We start from the raw sequence: 17,042 nt of genomic DNA, 5'->3' as shown, positions 1-17,042 counted from the left end.
TATTGTAGTCTAGCTTCTATTTTAGTTGCATTTCTTTTGTTACATAGTAACAATTGAGGTGCATTGTCTCACTCTAATTTTTTTTTTAACACTACTCCCTCGTGTTAAACAGTGATAGAATATATGTAGCACATTAGAAAGACCTACCATGGATCTATAGACGATTAAGAAATTCCAAGGCTGTACCTGTACCAAGATATTAATAAAGCTGTCTCATAGAAATAACTTTCCTAATGATTTTTTTCACATTTGTGTACAGCTACATAAATAAATGGGTTCCAAGTATATATTTACTATGTGACCTGCAAAGACATATCTGAAATGTATTTTTATGTAAATATTGTATATCCTAAAACACTGTCTTTAGGGATCTTGATGCTAGAGCAAAGAGTGAGAGATACCGTGCACTGTTCCGACTTCCCAAAGATGAGAAATTAGATGGACACACAGATTGCACCTTGTGGACTCCATTTAATAAAATGCACATTTTGGGTCAGATGTTTGTTTCTACAAATTACATCTGCTTTACGAGTAAGGAGGAGAACTTATGTAGCCTCATTATCCCCCTTCGAGAGGTGAGTGTCAATTCTGAATATCTACAGTAAATTGTTTTACTTGTCTACCTTTAAGATGGATCTGAGCATTCATTTTCGTTATGCTGGGAAGCTGTTTAATCCCTTTGTCCTGTTGTCACATCATGGTAGTGTGGTAAACAAAGTAGCACCAGTTTAGTAGCAACTTTAGTTTTATGCGCACACAACTATGATTCACAGGGACTCTTTCCTATTCCTCCTTCCAGCCCTCAGGATTCCTCTATCTTCCCTGGTTTATATTCTTTATACTTAAGGGCAACAGCATGGATTTTGTCCATCCAGCCAAGTGGGGCATTAAACTTCTTTAGAGGTGACCAACAGCACCTATTTCAATAAAAATACTGTCAAATGGTAAGATTTGAATGTCTGTTTTAAACAGAAATGCTTAATAGCATCCTGGGCCAGCCTGGCCAGTTTTAAAGAAATGGTAACACAGTGAATTGCTTCTTATGAAGAATGGCTTCGGTTGGTATTTTAGGGGTGGGGAAGAGTTTTCATATAGGCAACATTAGTCAATTTTTTGTTAGTTTCCTATTTGCATATTTGCACAGTGGTCTTTTACTTTTAAATATGGTTGCCTGCAATTTAAAATCTACATTGAAGCATTTGTGTTTAAAATAAACTGCTACAGAATACTCCTGATTGATAGACGCAACCTTTGTATTTTAATATGAACTTAAAATTATCCTAATAATAAAAGTAATTTAAGCATATTGTAATTAAAAATTCTATGTAATTGTGTTGTGATGGGGAGAAAATTGTATGGCTTGCATGCCTTTTGGGATGTGGAAATTTGTTTAAAATGGTGACTTAACTGGGAAGTAAGAGTGTAACTTGCTGTGTAGCCAGGGCAGGTTGGCCCAGGATGCTTGGAATGCTAAACGCATCCCAGCCCATATGAGAAATGGCCTATATTTTTGCCTAATCTGAAAAACTACTGATTATTTTGAGGTACTATTTTTCACAAATCACTAAGAAAAAATCAAATGCTATTCCACTGGAAACTTCAAAGTCCAGCTTCTCAGTGGTATGTATCAGTGTTTTTAAATCCTGGCGGTTCACAATCAGACCTTAAATTCACAGTGCTCCGTTTACAGAGACTTCAAGAGGAGCAATGAACTGTGCCAATGAAGTTTAGTGGAGAAAATATCTTGGGGTGTGGGTATAAAATCCACATGCCTTTGTGAAGCACTGTAGTTTCTTTTGGATGTGGAACTGGCAGCTGTTTCTGATAGCTATAGCTATCAGCATTGGATTCAGATGGCCTCTCAGAGGAAATACATATTAACTATTAAAAGTTTTGTGTAAACTGTTGAGGTTTATTGTTCAGTAATTATGACATTAAAAACAATAATAAACTTGGTGTTTGCAGCACTTTAAGAGCCTGATCTAAAGCCCTTTGACGTTAGTGGGAGGCTTTCTATTGACTCCATGTGGCTTTGGATCAGGCCCTAAGTTCCAGCCTTTTCTGACTTACTAGAGCAAAGAAACACCTTTGCAGATAGGCACAAAGGCATTCAGGCCCAATAACCTTTAGAAGCACCTGCCCTGGAGCAGCGGTCAGAAAGTAAAATTTTCATTTTCTGAGTGCACCACTCACTCCCATCAGCAGCCACAGCCTCAAGGACCAATGCTTTAGGTGGGCATGTGTCTGCACTTGGAGAGGGGAGTAGGTGATTGTCTGCTGTCATTAAGAAGGAAGCATGTCTGCTGTGGCTTCTGCTGATGCTACAGCATCCTGGCTATAACCCATCCAGTCTGGCGCTGTGTTTATCTGTGCTTCCTCTGTGTTGAATGCCCTCAGACAGCTCTTTAAGTGGAACGGAAAAGTAATATAGTAATACTTGTGGCACCTTCGAGACTAACAAATTTATTAGAGCATAAGCTTTCGTGGGCTACAGCCCACTTCATCGGATGCATAGTATGGAACATATAGTAAGATATGCACACATACAGATAAGTTGGAAGTTACCATACAAAACTGTGAGAGGCTAATTAGTTAAGATGAGCTGTTATCAGCAGGAGAAAAAAACTTTTGTAGTGATAATAACAGTTTTGTATGGTAACTTCCAACTTATCTGTATGTGTGTGTTTTATATATATAATCTTACTATATGTTCCATTCTATGCATCTGATGAAGTGGGCTATAGCCCACGAAAGCTTATGCTCTAATAAATTTGTTAGTCTCTAAGGTGCCACAAGTACTCCTGTTCTTTTTGCGGATACAGACTAACACGGCTGCTACTCTGAAACCTAATATAGGAATATTTCTCTTTAGTTAACTTAAATATATTGTTAATGAGGCTCTTTTGCATTAATAAAGAGCTGATTTATAGTTCATTGAAAAACAGAAGGTTTTTGGGTTGGTTGGGGAGGAGAATGGGAAATATTTTGAGACTGAGCTATGTATTGCAGTCTTTGAATACAACTTCAGAGGAGATGTTAAATGAAAAACAAATTATCTAGCCCTTTTAACTAATGAAACATTAAGGTATTGTGCTAATGTCTGATCATGGATTGCTACTTTAAAAAAAAAAAAAAAAAACCTTGGTAAACCAAAATGTGCTCTCTCTTATCTTGAAATGCCTAATGCAGTTTTTATTACCTAGAAGATTCTGATCCATGTATAAAAGTGATGGTTAAAAGCACTTACAGCTGTGCTGTATGCTCTGGAGAAGAGGTCTTTCTGTGAACTTGATTGATTTTGTTTTTTTAACTGCATAATCAGTCGAGCATAGAACATACATCACACATTTATAGTTTGTGTATAATTGATCAGTGGGTGTTCTATGTTGTGATTTACCTTTCCGGAAGCTTGATGGAAATATTGAGCTGTGCTTTGTAGGTTTTGCTCTGAATACTGCATACAGGGTGGAGTTTGATTAGTGAATATATAATTAACAACAGAAAGCCAGACAAAATCCTTACAAGAAAAAGCATCTTGCCCTTCTCCAGATTTTGAAGAGATTCCTGGGGAGAGGACGAGATGGGGAAAGTTCCCTACTTATTGCAGGTTCCTTGATGTTGTAGAAAGAAGTCCTTGGAATAGATGTCTGTATTCATAGTGGGTTGGAGTATCTGGTCCAGTGATTTAGTGTTTAAAAATTGTAAATAGTTCTTTGCATTTATTGTCAGCAGTAAATTAGAGGTAGATTCTAAGACATGTTTATTCACCATTAAAGCCAAAAAAAGTTTCCATTTTTTAGTTTAATATAACAAAATCCACCAAATGCACTTCTGCACAGAGCTAGCATAATAAAGCAGCATCAGCTGAGGCCCTGGCTGAAATATCAAAGGTACAGCTTACCTTATGAGGCTGTGATCCTCTGAAATCTTGCTGAGTCAGGAAAAAGTAGCACTTGAGGGGCACACTCTGTACTTCGCTTTGTAACTCTGAGTAGGAGAGCACTGTGTGGCCTCTAGGGAGCTCATAGGACACATACTGTGGAAATGTGGCGGTTGTACTGAAAACCTATTAAAGATAAAGTATGATATAACAAACTAAGTAAGGTGTGACGATCTAGAGCCTACAAAGCCATGCTTTTGTTTCATGAAAGCAAGGGGCTTGCGTTGGAAAAGACTGTTGTTCACCTACACCAGGGCTTCCCATCAATTTCTGTTTTCAGTGCAGAGATCTTTGTTTCACTACAGATGCTGTTTTTAGTAGGAGTAGTGATGCATGATGATGCCAATTTTGTCTATAAAAAATGCAAAAAAAAGAAAGGAAAAAAAAGAAAAAGAAAAGTGTACTAGAAACTGCTGCATTGGTTTCAAAGATGATCCCTAAGATTCAACTTTGAAAATGGTGCTTATCAAGGTAACTGTTGAAAAGCCATGACCAGTGGTTATTGTTTCTCCCTAGGTGTCAGTAGTGGAAAAGGCAGACAGCTCTAGTGTGTTGCCCAGCCCATTATCCATCAGCACTAAAAACAAAATGACATTTCTCTTTGCCAACTTGAAGGATAGAGACTTTCTTGTGCAAAGGATCTCTGACTTCCTTCTACAAACTACTCCAAAAACATACTCTGAAAAAGAGATTGCTGGAAGTTACAACAGTTCGGATGATGAGGTGTGTGGAAAAAATGTAATTCATTTCACTGACAGAAGAGAATTTAACTGTAGTTTCTTTGTCCATGTGTGAGACATTTTCTTGAGATTTCTGTGTAAAGACTAACGCTTATAAAAACTTAAGTCATTTCTGCTAAGACCCTCATATCTTCATCTTACAGATTGAAATATTATGACTCTGGAATCTATTTTTAGGGTTAAACCTGGGGAAAAAATTCCCAACTTGCCAACTCTCCTTGACAATGGCGTTAGCTGCTGTGTGATGGGGGAGGGATAGTTCAGTGGTTTGAGCATTGGCCTGCTAAACCCAGGGTTGTGAGTTCAATCCTTGAGGGGGCCATTTAGGGATCTGGGGCAAAAATTGGGGATTGGTCCTGCTTTGAGCAGGGGGTTGGACTAGATGATCTCCTGAGGTCCCTTCTAACCCTGATATTCTATGATTAGAGGCTCCAATTTTTAGTGCTGGGTGTTTTGCAAGCTTGTAAATGAGAGAGACAAGGTGGATGAAGTAATATCTTTTACTGGATCAACTTCTGTTAGTAAGAGAGACAAGCCTTCAAGCCACAGAGAGCTCTTTTCCAGTCCAGTAAGTGTGTGGCTTGAAGGCTTGTCTCTCTCTCTCACCAACAGAGGTTGGTCCCACAGAAGATATTTCCTCACCCGCCTTGTCTCTCTAATATCCTGAATACAGCTTGTAAATAAGACCTTTAACTGGCCATTGAGTATCTACCATCATCTGTACAGAAGAGCAGCTCAAATTCCTCCTTCCATGTTTTAAAATTACTGTGGTGGAACATTCAGTAAAAATATGACAACTGTCAACTTATGTGAGTTCCAAATGAATTCTAACTGTTGTAGCACCTGGAAGAAATGAACAGGTGTTGCCTTAAACTGTCACCTTCTGTATAACTCCTCACTTGCCCAAGATTACATTTTAATTCTGAAAATAAGGATTTTTAACCTGAGCAATCTTAAATTGCTGCTCCATTGCCACTAGACTTTTAAACATTTTAACAGAAAATAAAGCTCTAAAATCATATGGTCCAATTTTGAACTGTCTCCCTTTTTTACTGGTGTAAAGGTAGTCATTGTTTATTTAAAAAAAAATTAAAAAAAAGATATGTAAGCCACTTTAAGCATACAGATTTTAGTTTTTATCAAAGGTGAAATGAGACAGAAACTAAACACCCAGAGTATTAGCGTCATGTGAAATGAGTCTGCCATACTGCCTCAGATTGATTGATTGGTTTGACAGATCTGATGAGATCACAATGTTCCGAAACAAAAACAGGGCTTTGCAGGAAGTGATATTGGTTATTATGTAGAGCTCTTGCTCTGAATCCATACTAAACCCTTGGCACAACATGATGCTAAGTGGCTCTGTGCTGCTTATTGTCTAGGTCTTAAAACCAAAGTCATTTGTTAAAAATCCCATTTAACTTTTTTTTTTTTTTGGTGAGAGGAGATTTTGTTAACTTTAGTGTCCTGGCCAAGTCCTCACTGGATAATTATTTTCTATCTAAAATTTCTCCTGCACAGGTAGTATCAATTGACCAATATATTTTTTGTTTTCTGCTGTTGTATAAAATATTTGGTTGATTAAAGACTGCTTTTCAGTAATATATAGTAATCGATATGAAGTAATTTAAGTGCATATGTAATTGTAATACACCTATAAATATATTTCGTGTGTGTGTGTGTATATTAGGGTGTGTAAGTGTATATGTGTGTGTATATATTAGTGTATATGTATATATGAAATCAGCTTTGTAAAATTTGTAGAATGCTGACAGTTATGGAGTCCCTTTCATCACAAATGATTCCGCTTATTCTAACCAAAACATTAATTGGAACCTATTTGTGCACCTTGCATAGTGGGATGCCAATCCTGGCTGCAGCATGCAAGGGCCACTGTAATATAAATAATAATAATTTTAAGGTCTTTGTATGTTTTTTGTTGGCTTTTGAGTTTAATATTAAACTGTTTCAGTGTAAAAGCTAGATAAGTACTATGTATTATGATCATTTCAAATTTTTCATATTTTTATCAAATTACCTTCTAAGATTTAATTAAATGATTGAGAATTTCAATGGCATGATTGCAGGAATTCATTCTAAACCACATTTGTTTTCTGTAAACATTTTCATTGAGTCAAATACTGTGGAAAAGATACCATTGTTATTAGCCAAGATTTTAAAAGGTGACTAGTGATCATGGAAACCTCTGTTTTGAGGTGTTCAACATGAGGCCCCTTAAAGGGGACTGATTTTAAGAGTAAAGGTTTTCAGTAGAGCTGTGCCAGAACTGGAATTTGTGTTCTGCAGAAATTTTTCATTTAAAAAAAAATTTCATTCCAGATCAGATCAAAGAATCGGAAATGCAAAATTTTCCATGGAATGGAATATTGAAAAATTCTATTTTGAGAGAACTGAAACAGAATTTTTTGAAAAATTCTGGGCAGGGAGATGGCCATCTGGGAAGTCAAGCTGCATGCCCGCTAGTGGGCTGGCAGGAAACCGCCAAACATCTTTATTCTGTCAAATTACCATTTTGTGTTGGAAAACTTCCTTTAAAGTGCCTCAGGTTGGTCATTCAAAGTTACTAATAACATTTCAAAATCTTGGCCATTGTGAAATTCCTCTGCTTTTTTAATAAAAACAAGAAAGAACAAGAGAAAAATTCTGTTGTAATTTGGTATTTCTATACAGTGGTGCAAAACATCCTGTTAGATGAGTCATTTTATTGTCTGTAGAAATTAACGTAGAATGTCTTTGGGTGCATAATTTTTAACAACCTTGCCTCTGCAACTTCAAGTATATAATCTTAGTCACTGAAAAATTAAAACCAGCTCAATTGTATGGTTAGATTTTTGGTGTGTTGAAGTAAATGCTTAGAACTGATTTGATTGGAAAACTAAAAATTCATTTCATTGTTTGAAATTAGTTTAATTGCTGCTACCAGATGCTTACCCTTGAGCTGCACCTTGGAGGTTTGATTTGCTCAAACTGAGTTGGCGTTTAGGAGTCCATAATTTCAGTGCAGTATAAGCAAAATTCTCAATCTCTCACCCATGAACAGCTTGTGGCTGTTGGTTTTTACAGGTGTATTCAAGACCAAGTAGTATAGTTTCCTCCAGCCCTCAAAGAAGTCTCGGCTCTGAAGCAGATGGAGAGCGACAGTTCAATCTCAATGGTAACAGTATTCCAACAGCAACGCAGGCCTTAATGACGATGTATCGACGGAGGTCGCCTGAGGAGTTCAACCCAAAATTGGTAGATCTCGCTGCTGTTTTTGTAAACTGTGCCAGATTAGAAAAGTGTTTTGGTTTTTAAATGAAGTTTTTTAAAAGTTAACATTCCAGAATGAGTTGTTTAACTTTTCCCTGTTGCTGGCCAAAAAGAGTTTGCACTGCTAACCACCTGCAGTGATGGTATCTTTCAGAAAATAAACTCCTAGTACTTTAGTAGCAGAATTTCCCCATAACGCATGCCAAAACTCAAAAGCATTTCGTGCAACGTGATAATGTATTTAAGATTTGGGGACAGTTTCAGGGCATCCTTTCCGTAACTGTTAAAGAACTAATAGTATGTTGTGTAGTTTGTTATACAGTATTTTTCCTGTGGCTTTCGTACCTATTTTCAAGACTCGTTATAGCAAGATGTGCTGGGGAGAAATAAGAAATGGGAGAGAGCAACATGAAATTAGAGAATCAGGTTATGGCTAGACTACTTCCTCCCTCCTATTCCTAATAATTAAAGTTAGTTATGGGGCTTGGGCACTTTTCTTTTTTCTTCTAACAGTTAATGCATCCAAAATGCTACTACACCTTCTCAGAACTTATTTATTTTTAGGCAAAAGAGTTTTTGAAAGAACAAGCCTGGAAGATTCACTTTGCTGAGTATGGTCAGGGTCTCTGCATGTATCGGACAGAGAAAACAAGAGACCTTGTGCTGAAAGGCATTCCAGAAATCATGAGAGGGGAACTTTGGCTGCTGCTTTCAGGTAGGTTCCAGTTTAGAACCTTGTCATAGGTCATGAGCTATAGTATGAGAGATGGCACTGGGCTGAATTTTCAAATGTATTTAGGCTCCGAAAGGTGCAGGGAGGCACCTAGTAGGATTTTCAAAACCACCTAAATAAGGTTAGGTGGCTAACTCTCATTGAAGTCAGTGGGAGTTAGCCACCTAACCTGATTTAGGTGCTTTTGAAAATCCCAGAGGTACCTACCTGCATCTATAGGCACCTAAATACCTTTGAAAATCTGGCCCAGTGTACCCAGTGCTACACAAAATGATACCAGTCCATGCCTTGAAGAATTTACAGTGGTTTGAGGCCTCAAAAACGAAAATTAAAAATCCCTCGGCAAGTAGAGGAGCAGGTCAAAACAATGAAGTTACAGGTCTCTTCAGAGCAATGTTATAAACAAGGTATTCACTGAGCCTGGACCCAATGAAACTGCCAAGTTGTTTGTACGTTTTGACCAGGTTAACTTGTGAGGATGTCTTGATTCTGTCACTCATATATAATGAGTGTGGTAAAGATTTTGTCATGGTTATTTTTGATAAAAGTAATGGACAGGTTGCAGGCAATAAACAAAAATTCACAGAAGCCTGTGACCTGTCTGTGATTTTTACTAAAAATAGGTGGGGGAGGGAGAGACTAAAAGCTCCAGCCCTCACCGCCCGTGATGGCAGCTGACAGTTTTGCAGCCCCATCGCACCCAGCGGCTGACAACTCCAGGGCAGGTAGCTTGGAGCTCCAGGGCTCCCGCTGGCTGTGGTGGCTGAGAGCTGCAAGACCTCCACTACCCACAGCAGCTTAAACTCCAGGGCCCCTGTCACCTAGGACAGTTCAGAGCTCCCGGGCTCACAGCAGCTAATAGCTTCAGCTTCACTGCCCCAGGGCCCGGGGCTGAGGCAAAAAATGTCTTAGAGGTCTCTGAAAGTCATGGAATCCATGACTTCTGTGATCTCTGTGGCAAAATCTTATCCTTAATAATGAGTAGTAATATTTTGTGCTTTGCAGCTGGAACATGCTATATAATAACTCTATTCCTTAGCACCTTTGTGTGGCTGGCAAGTATTGTTCCCACTTTACAGATAGGGAAACCAATATGAAGAGGTTAAATAATTTGCTCAAGGTCTCTCAATGAGTCATTGGCAGAGCAAAGATTGGAACTCAGGAATTCCAAGCTCCAGGCCCTTTGTTCTGTCTTGTAAGCCAGACTATCTTTATGCACTTAGAAAATGGATGATCCTTTAAATTATTAAACCACTGTATGTCAACGGCTTGATTCTCCATTCTTTCTGAGCTGCAGTGAGATGGAAGGGATGGGAGAGGGTGCTGCAGTGAGCCAGTTGCAGCTCCTTAACTCAGGGCTGTATGGTCAAGTGAAGCTAGGGCTGCACAGGAGCATCTCTGACTTACACCACTGGCATAAGGTCCCTCAGAAGGAACCTTACTCCTGCAGGTGGAGAATCAAACGTAGCAGAGCCATTGGTGCTGCTGTCGCACCCTTGGCTTGAAGTGGTTTCCATTATATACAGGGTTTGCAGTTTGGTTCAATGACTCTCAGCCCAAGATGGGCAGGGATGGTGTCCCTAGTCTACGGATCACTTGATGATTACCTGTTCTGTTCATTCCCTCTGGAATACCTGGCATTAGCCACTGTCAGAAGACAGGATATTGGGCTAGCTGGACCTTTGGTCTGACCCAATATGGCTGTTCTTATGTTCAGCTATCTTAGCTTCTAGATGGCTATTCCAATTTGCATAGACAGTGAAAGCAGACTTCCCTATTCAGACTTCGACATGTAGTTTGAACATCAGTCAGCCACTTGACCTTTTATCCTTTGGTAATTGCTTGTTATCTGTCAGTTATTCAAGTTTATACTTTGCTTGTGTAAAATGAATTAATGGTTTAAAATATAGAACCCCCTCAAACATATATTAAACAGCTATTACAGTGTAAGAGGGGATGATCATTTGCATCATAGCTAAAGTGAGGTCAAAAAGAGGTGGTTGATACAATCTGTACAGATTTGACCTTCGTAGATAGGATAGCTACAATTTGCTCACATTTATATAAATGTGATGCATCCTTCTGTGTCTTGACGGATTGACAGCATAGCCCATGGATGAGCAAAGATGTCCATTAGTGTCTGGGGAACAAATCAACTGGAGGAAGATAGTTAGCCTAACATGCACTAGTTACCAGAGTTAAAACAGTTTAAATGGCTTAAAATGAAAAGGGGAAATAATTCACATTAAGGAAAAAACTCTGGACAATAAGTCCCTGTATATGCTACAGATACATCTATACCTGGTCTCCTGGTACCAACACAGTTGTCCTCTAAACTCATTTCAGATATGGTTCTAGTTTTTGAAGTAGGTCAAACCTTAACCATGTTTCATAACTAAATTAAAACTGACCTATAGGTGGAGATATTTGTCATGGAGAGGGAGCAGGTATACTGGACAGAAAAAAGGTTGGTGTTATTTTAAATAGAGACTTTTTGGTTGAGGAAGGTGTGGTCTAATGGTTTGAACACAGGGCTGCAAATCTGGATCTCCGGAGTTCTAATCCTGGCTCCAGCACTGACTCTTTCTGTAGCTGTGGGAAAGTCAGTTAACTTCCCTGCTTCTTTTTTTCTCTTCAAAATAAGGATAATACTATGTGCTCACAGGGATGCTGTGAGAATTGACTGAACGATGTTTTAAAAATTGCTCTGAAGATGAAAAGCTCTATAGAACCAGCAGCTATTTTGTAAATGACTTAGAGATAGATGTGGCTGGTGGTCTCGTGGTAGTCTGCATGTGAACAGGGTGCCAGCCAGTAGGCTAGGAGTGTGCTACCAGTAGCATACAGATCGTTCCAGTCTGGGGAAGGACACTGTGGTGGTGGCAGCTGTTAAAGCTCCACTGCTGTTCAGCATGCTGAGCATTTCTGCCCTACAGAAGGAAAGGGTTTATTTTTGTCTTTTATCATTATGTGAAACCGCTTTTTAAAATGTACCCAAAGGAAAAGGCAACCAGCTGGTGTTTTTATGAGTGCCAGGCCAAATTTATCCTCTTTAAAATTATAACATTTTAAACGTATTTTCAAACTTTGTTTCTATTTTAAAATTTCCATTCAAGATGTCTGAACTAAGGGAACAAAAGAAAATAATGTGACTATACTATGTCTGTTAGCCCTTACTTAATTATCCTGCTTCATTGTTGTTGCTCTCTCCTGCTCCTAGGAGCCATTAATGAGATGGCCACCCACCCTGGCTATTATGAGGACCTCGTGGAGAAATCTATGGGGAAGTATAACCTTGCCACAGAAGAGATTGAGAGAGATTTGCACCGCTCTCTCCCAGAGCACCCTGCATTCCAGAATGAGATGGGTATTGCTGCCCTGAGGAGAGTATTAACAGCTTATGCTTTCAGAAATCCAAACATAGGATATTGTCAGGTAATGGAAATGTCTTGCCATCTTTTCAAGATCTAGAATTCCTATTCCTGTCTATTTATTTTGTTGGTTTTTCAATCAGTGGCTGCATGCTAATGTACACAGTTGATATATTTGATCATGCACATGAACATTTAGGTTCCCGATTTGTTTGCACAAAACCCTGATCCTGCAAAGAGTTGCATTAGTACAGACTCATGCATCTATAAGTGGTTCTCAAACTTTTGCACTGGTGACCCCTTTCACACAGCAAGTCTCTGAGTGTGACCCCCCCACCCCCCGCTTATAAATTAAAACACATTTTTATATTTAACTTTATTATAAATGCTGGAGGAGAAGCAGGGTTTAGGAGTGGAGGCTGACAGGTTGTGACTCCCCCATATAATAACCTTGCGACCCCCTGAGGGGTCACAACCCTCAGTTTGAGAACCCTGGATCTACACAGAGTCCTCTTCACTTCAGTTGGACTCTGCACAGGAGTCTATGCTAGCATAACTGTTCGCAAGCTCAGGTTCCAGAGGCACTAACTGGTTGTGCATACTGGTTTGTATATGCAGATTTGTGTGCCCATAAATATAGTGGCCAGTGTAAGGATGACTAAGGATCTGTCCCCAAGTGCATCTAATTAAAATAATAATCAAAAAGTGTCAGAATGAACTCTTAATAAGGGATGTTCTGTGAATGACCCTGAAAGTCCTTTTAGTAACATTTTTGCCTGTTGCACAGCTTCTCTCCTCGTTCATTACTCATGGGCTATTTATTGCTCCCACCTGTGGAATTCAGCGGCAGCCCAGTGTTGTTGCTGGAGGCTCCAGGATTAAACTCTGCCCTTCAGCTCAGGACAAGCAACCGATTTTCTCCTTTCAAAAGTGGAACAAATTGGTGGTTCAGTTTCTCCAGACCATTTAATTTTAAAACCTTTCCTTTGCTTTGTTTTCAGGCAGTTGTGACTTATAACCTTCCTCCTCCTCTTCCCCCAGATTAGATAAATAGCAGCACTGTGGTTCCTACCACCTGGATCTGCCATTGCAGCACCTCCCTGCTGGACTCCTCTGCCCCCACTCAAGCATGGCAAAGCTGTCTTGCAAACACCTGGCTTAAATCTAATCCGTGTTGCCTTTGTGAGGCAGCACTTACAGGTTCTACAGAGGGTGAATGATGCCCTGCCTGTGACCAGCCAGCCTACCTTTGCACTGCTAGGGCATGGGGCTCAGAATCAGACTGGCATGTCAGGTTCCCACCTTGTCCTGAGAAGCCATGACTCCAGTGCAGAAAAGACCAATCATTTGCTTCTGAATTTTCGGGGAGAGCATCTGAGGACAAGGAGGAAGCTATCTGGCCAGCTCAGGGGGTTGGTCGCAGAACAGATCTGTGCTGGAAGGGGTAAAAACCCTGAAAGGATCCAGAGTTTCCCCTACCCTGCAGCTCCCTGGGGAAAGAAGCAGAGGCTCTTCCTCCCACTGTGAATCGGGATTAACTCTGGGGTAAGTCTTGCAAACACCAAAAACTTCCAAGAAGCAAAAGCAAGTGTGTCTTTGCAAGTATTGTTAATGAACAAATGAGGTGAAAATCCGGGGTAAGACCCCTCCTCCTTGGCCTTGTCCCCTGAGGGAGTGTTTGCTAGGGCTTGTCTCCTAGGATCACGGTGCTCTGTATCATTCCCATTGCCTCTCCCACACACTTCAGCATGTTGAGGCTTGCAGAGGAGCCTGTTCCTCCTGTGCAGCTCTGCCTCTGGCTGCAGAGGAATGGAAAGTGTGCCTGGGGCTTTCTGAGTTTCAGCCCAAGAACCCGCACTGTGCCAGGGGATGAGCTCAGATTTCAGACAGCAGCAGAATGGGAGTTGTGCCTTCTGATCATCAGCAATAACTCCTTGCTCTGCCAGGGAAAGGGGTGTGTGTGTGTGTCTCTCTCTCTCTCTCTCCACCCCTCCCCTGCTCCCCGAGCTGGCTCCACATTAAAGCCTTAGGAGGTCACTCAGTCTGTGACCAGAACAGAGGCACATGAGGATTCCACATCCCTCTGCGCCACAAGGGGATTACAGAGGGGTAAGTGAGAAATCCCTTCCCATGTTCAAAGGGAGTCTGTTTTCCTGTGTAAAGTCCTGAGTTTGTACTAAGTTGCCCCTACTACACTTACTTGGACGTTTTGCAGCCTGGGGAAGCAGGCAAGGCAGCCTTCCATGTTCCCTGGAGACGTCTAGCAAGCTACCTCCACAATTGAGGTATCGGTATCAACAGTATCCCTTCCTCTATTGCAGAGGTGGGCAAACTATGGCCGGCGGGCCACATCTGGCCTGCGGGACGCTGCTGCCCGGCCCCTGAGCTCCTGGCCCGGGAGGCTCACTGCCGGCCCTTCCCCTGCTGTTCCCCCTGCCATGTGGATATGCCGCCGCGCGGGCAGCGGGGCTGCGAGCTCCTGCCACTCTGAGGGGCATGGTAAGGGGGTGGCGGTGGCATGCGCAGTGGGGGGGGGGTTGGGTAGGGGGTCCCGGGGGGCAATCAGGGGACAGGGAGCAGTGGGTGGTTGGATGGGGCGGAGGTTCTGTGGGGGGGTAGTCAGGGAACGGGGAACGGGGTGTTGGATAGGCGTGGGAATCCTGGGTGGGGGGGCTGTCAGGGGGTAGGGGGTGTGGATAGGTCAGGGGACAGGGAGCAGGGGGGTTAGATGGGGAGTGGGGTCCCGGGGGGGCGGTTTGGGGCAGGGGGCTCCCAGGAGGGAGCAGTCAGGTGACAAGGAGTGGGGGGGGTTAGATGAGTCGGGGGTTCTGAGGGGGGCGGGAAGTGGGAGGGCCGAATGGGGGCAGGGACCAGGCTGTTTGGGGGGGCACAGCCTTCCCTACCCGGCCCTCCATACAGTTTTGCACATCAATGTGGCCCTCGGGCCAAAAAGTTTGCCCACCCCTGCTCTATTGTGTGGTCACCGTGCCAGGATAAATAGTGTACTACCTCCTCCCTATAAACAGTCAGGGAAGAAGTACCACACATGCATTGGACACAAAAAATCCCAACCAAAACAAAACACAAAAACCTACAAGGATGTCTGGCAGTAGCTTGCAAGGAACTCATTAATGTTAATAAAATATCTTCCTCTTCAAGCATTATTAGACACATTTCCTGTTGATAAGTTTGAAATGAGGATATCTGATTAAACTAAAATGTTTTATATAAAACAAAGAAATTTCATAAGTTTGGGGAGTCTAAGGTTGTTGCAGCAGTAGGTCCACCAGTCAAAGACATAGTCACACTTGCATAAGGGGACTTCCTTCCAAAAGACTCCATGGACCATAGTACTAATGATACATTGCACAGCAGTTTCAAAGCCTCAGCTGTAGCCTTCAGAACACACATTTTTCATATGTTTAATAAAGAATGCCTTCTTTGTGGAAAACAAGAGGCTAACTGTCTAGAGGTCTGAGCCTTGCTTGGAGTAAGACGTCTCAGGTTCTGCCTGTGATTTGTACCAAGCAGTGGATTTTCACTTGGTGGCTACAAGAAAGCCTTGTTACATCCCTGGATTGCCGTTGCTTGTCCTAAATGGATATGTTGTGCAGAGGAGCTATTGGGGGAAACGGTAGAGAAATTTCTGTCTGAGATTGCGGACAGGCCTCAGCCCACACTGTTGAAAGCAGCATTAGCAACTATTGGTTGCTTCTAACACCAAGGGTATCCAAGAAAGGATTGTTACCCTGGGAGAGGGAAGAATCTGGAGAAGATGCTTTCAAAGAAACCTAGATCAATTTTCCTTCAGTATGACACAGAGCATTTGTGTGCGAGAGTTCAGAATTCCTGTGGAGGACTCTTCCTTCTGATCTACCTTCTGCACCCAGAATCATAAGTGGCGGTGGTAGGCACAGATTGTATGTAATGCATCTATACCCAGGCATAGGCAACATACCAATCAGTATCGCATCCAGAGAAACAGACCTGTTCCTAAAGGAAGAACTGCCATTAGCTCTTGAAAATCCAGAGGAACTTTTGATCCCAATGCAGAGAACTGCTCTCCAAGAGGTCCTGGTCCTGGTTGTAATTTTATCATAATGGTAAAGATTTGCAAAGATCCAAAACTTCATTGCATCCATCATTTCCTGAGGGGTCATCAGTAGCCAATTGTTTCCAAATGTTAGGGTGCTATGCATCAGCTTCATCCCCTGAGCAGGATTTCTCGAAATGCACCTAGTTAAATTCCTTCTGAGGACTTACTTAACTTCGCATTGCCTCAAGTGCATGGTTTTGTCATTCTCGGATAACATCCAGTGCCTCTTTGTGGGCAGGTAATTTCAAACAACGTGCTGAAAGCCAACCCAACTCTAGACGCATGTGTACTCATATGGAAGCAAGCGTACTTGGAAGACAGATTTCCAAAATCTTATCATATGTATCCTTCAGTTCATTTTGACATCTCTATCAGGGTGTGTCTTTTTAAATTAAAAAGACAAGGCAAAACCCACAAACATGGCCATGTGGACATATGGGGTCAGACCAGTAGTCCATCAAGTCCAGTATCCTGTCTGTGACAGTGACCAGTAAGGTGCAAGAAACCACATAGCAGGCAATTATAGTATTCACAGAGAAAGTCTCCTCTTACTTCCCATCAGAGGTTGGCTTAGAATTGAGTCATAAGTGTTTATATCCTTTCTGAAACCACGGAACGAAGCTGCTCCTTGGCAATGGAAATAAAGGCCTGGGAAGAGAAGAATCTGCTGCCTTTCCACACTGCGTACATAACGCATACAGAAAAGAGGAAAAGGGAGAGTTTAAGTCCTCCTCGTAAGAAGGCACTTTGGACTTGCTAGATAGCCAAGACCCCCACATTGTACCTATAGAAAACACCAGACCTTGTGAAGCTGGGACTCCTTCATTCAGACTGGGAACATCTACCGCTAATAGCCTGAGCATCAGAAGAGAAGTGTACTTCAGCATGGATT

At 41.5% G+C, this 17,042-nt stretch overlaps 1 protein-coding gene across 2 annotated transcripts in view; it reads left to right on the top strand.

The window, feature by feature from the left end:
• The window catches only part of TBC1D9 (TBC1 domain family member 9), an 84,974-nt gene that overhangs the window by 43,217 nt on the left and 24,715 nt on the right, over positions 1-17,042 (top strand). For both annotated transcript variants that reach the window (XM_084625364.1, XM_084625365.1), the window contains exons 6-10: positions 368-575; positions 4,457-4,663; positions 7,765-7,935; positions 8,515-8,665; positions 11,904-12,118. In XM_084625364.1, coding sequence (XP_084481490.1) covers positions 368-575; positions 4,457-4,663; positions 7,765-7,935; positions 8,515-8,665; positions 11,904-12,118 — 952 coding nt within the window. The remainder of the gene's footprint in view (positions 1-367; positions 576-4,456; positions 4,664-7,764; positions 7,936-8,514; positions 8,666-11,903; positions 12,119-17,042) is intronic.

This window comes from Lepidochelys olivacea (genome assembly GCF_965140295.1).
Source record: "Lepidochelys olivacea isolate rLepOli2 genome assembly, chromosome: 4".
NCBI lineage: Eukaryota > Metazoa > Chordata > Testudines > Cheloniidae > Lepidochelys > Lepidochelys olivacea.
Note: the sequence above shows the minus strand (reverse complement) of the source record. Positions and strands in the feature narration are given on the sequence as shown.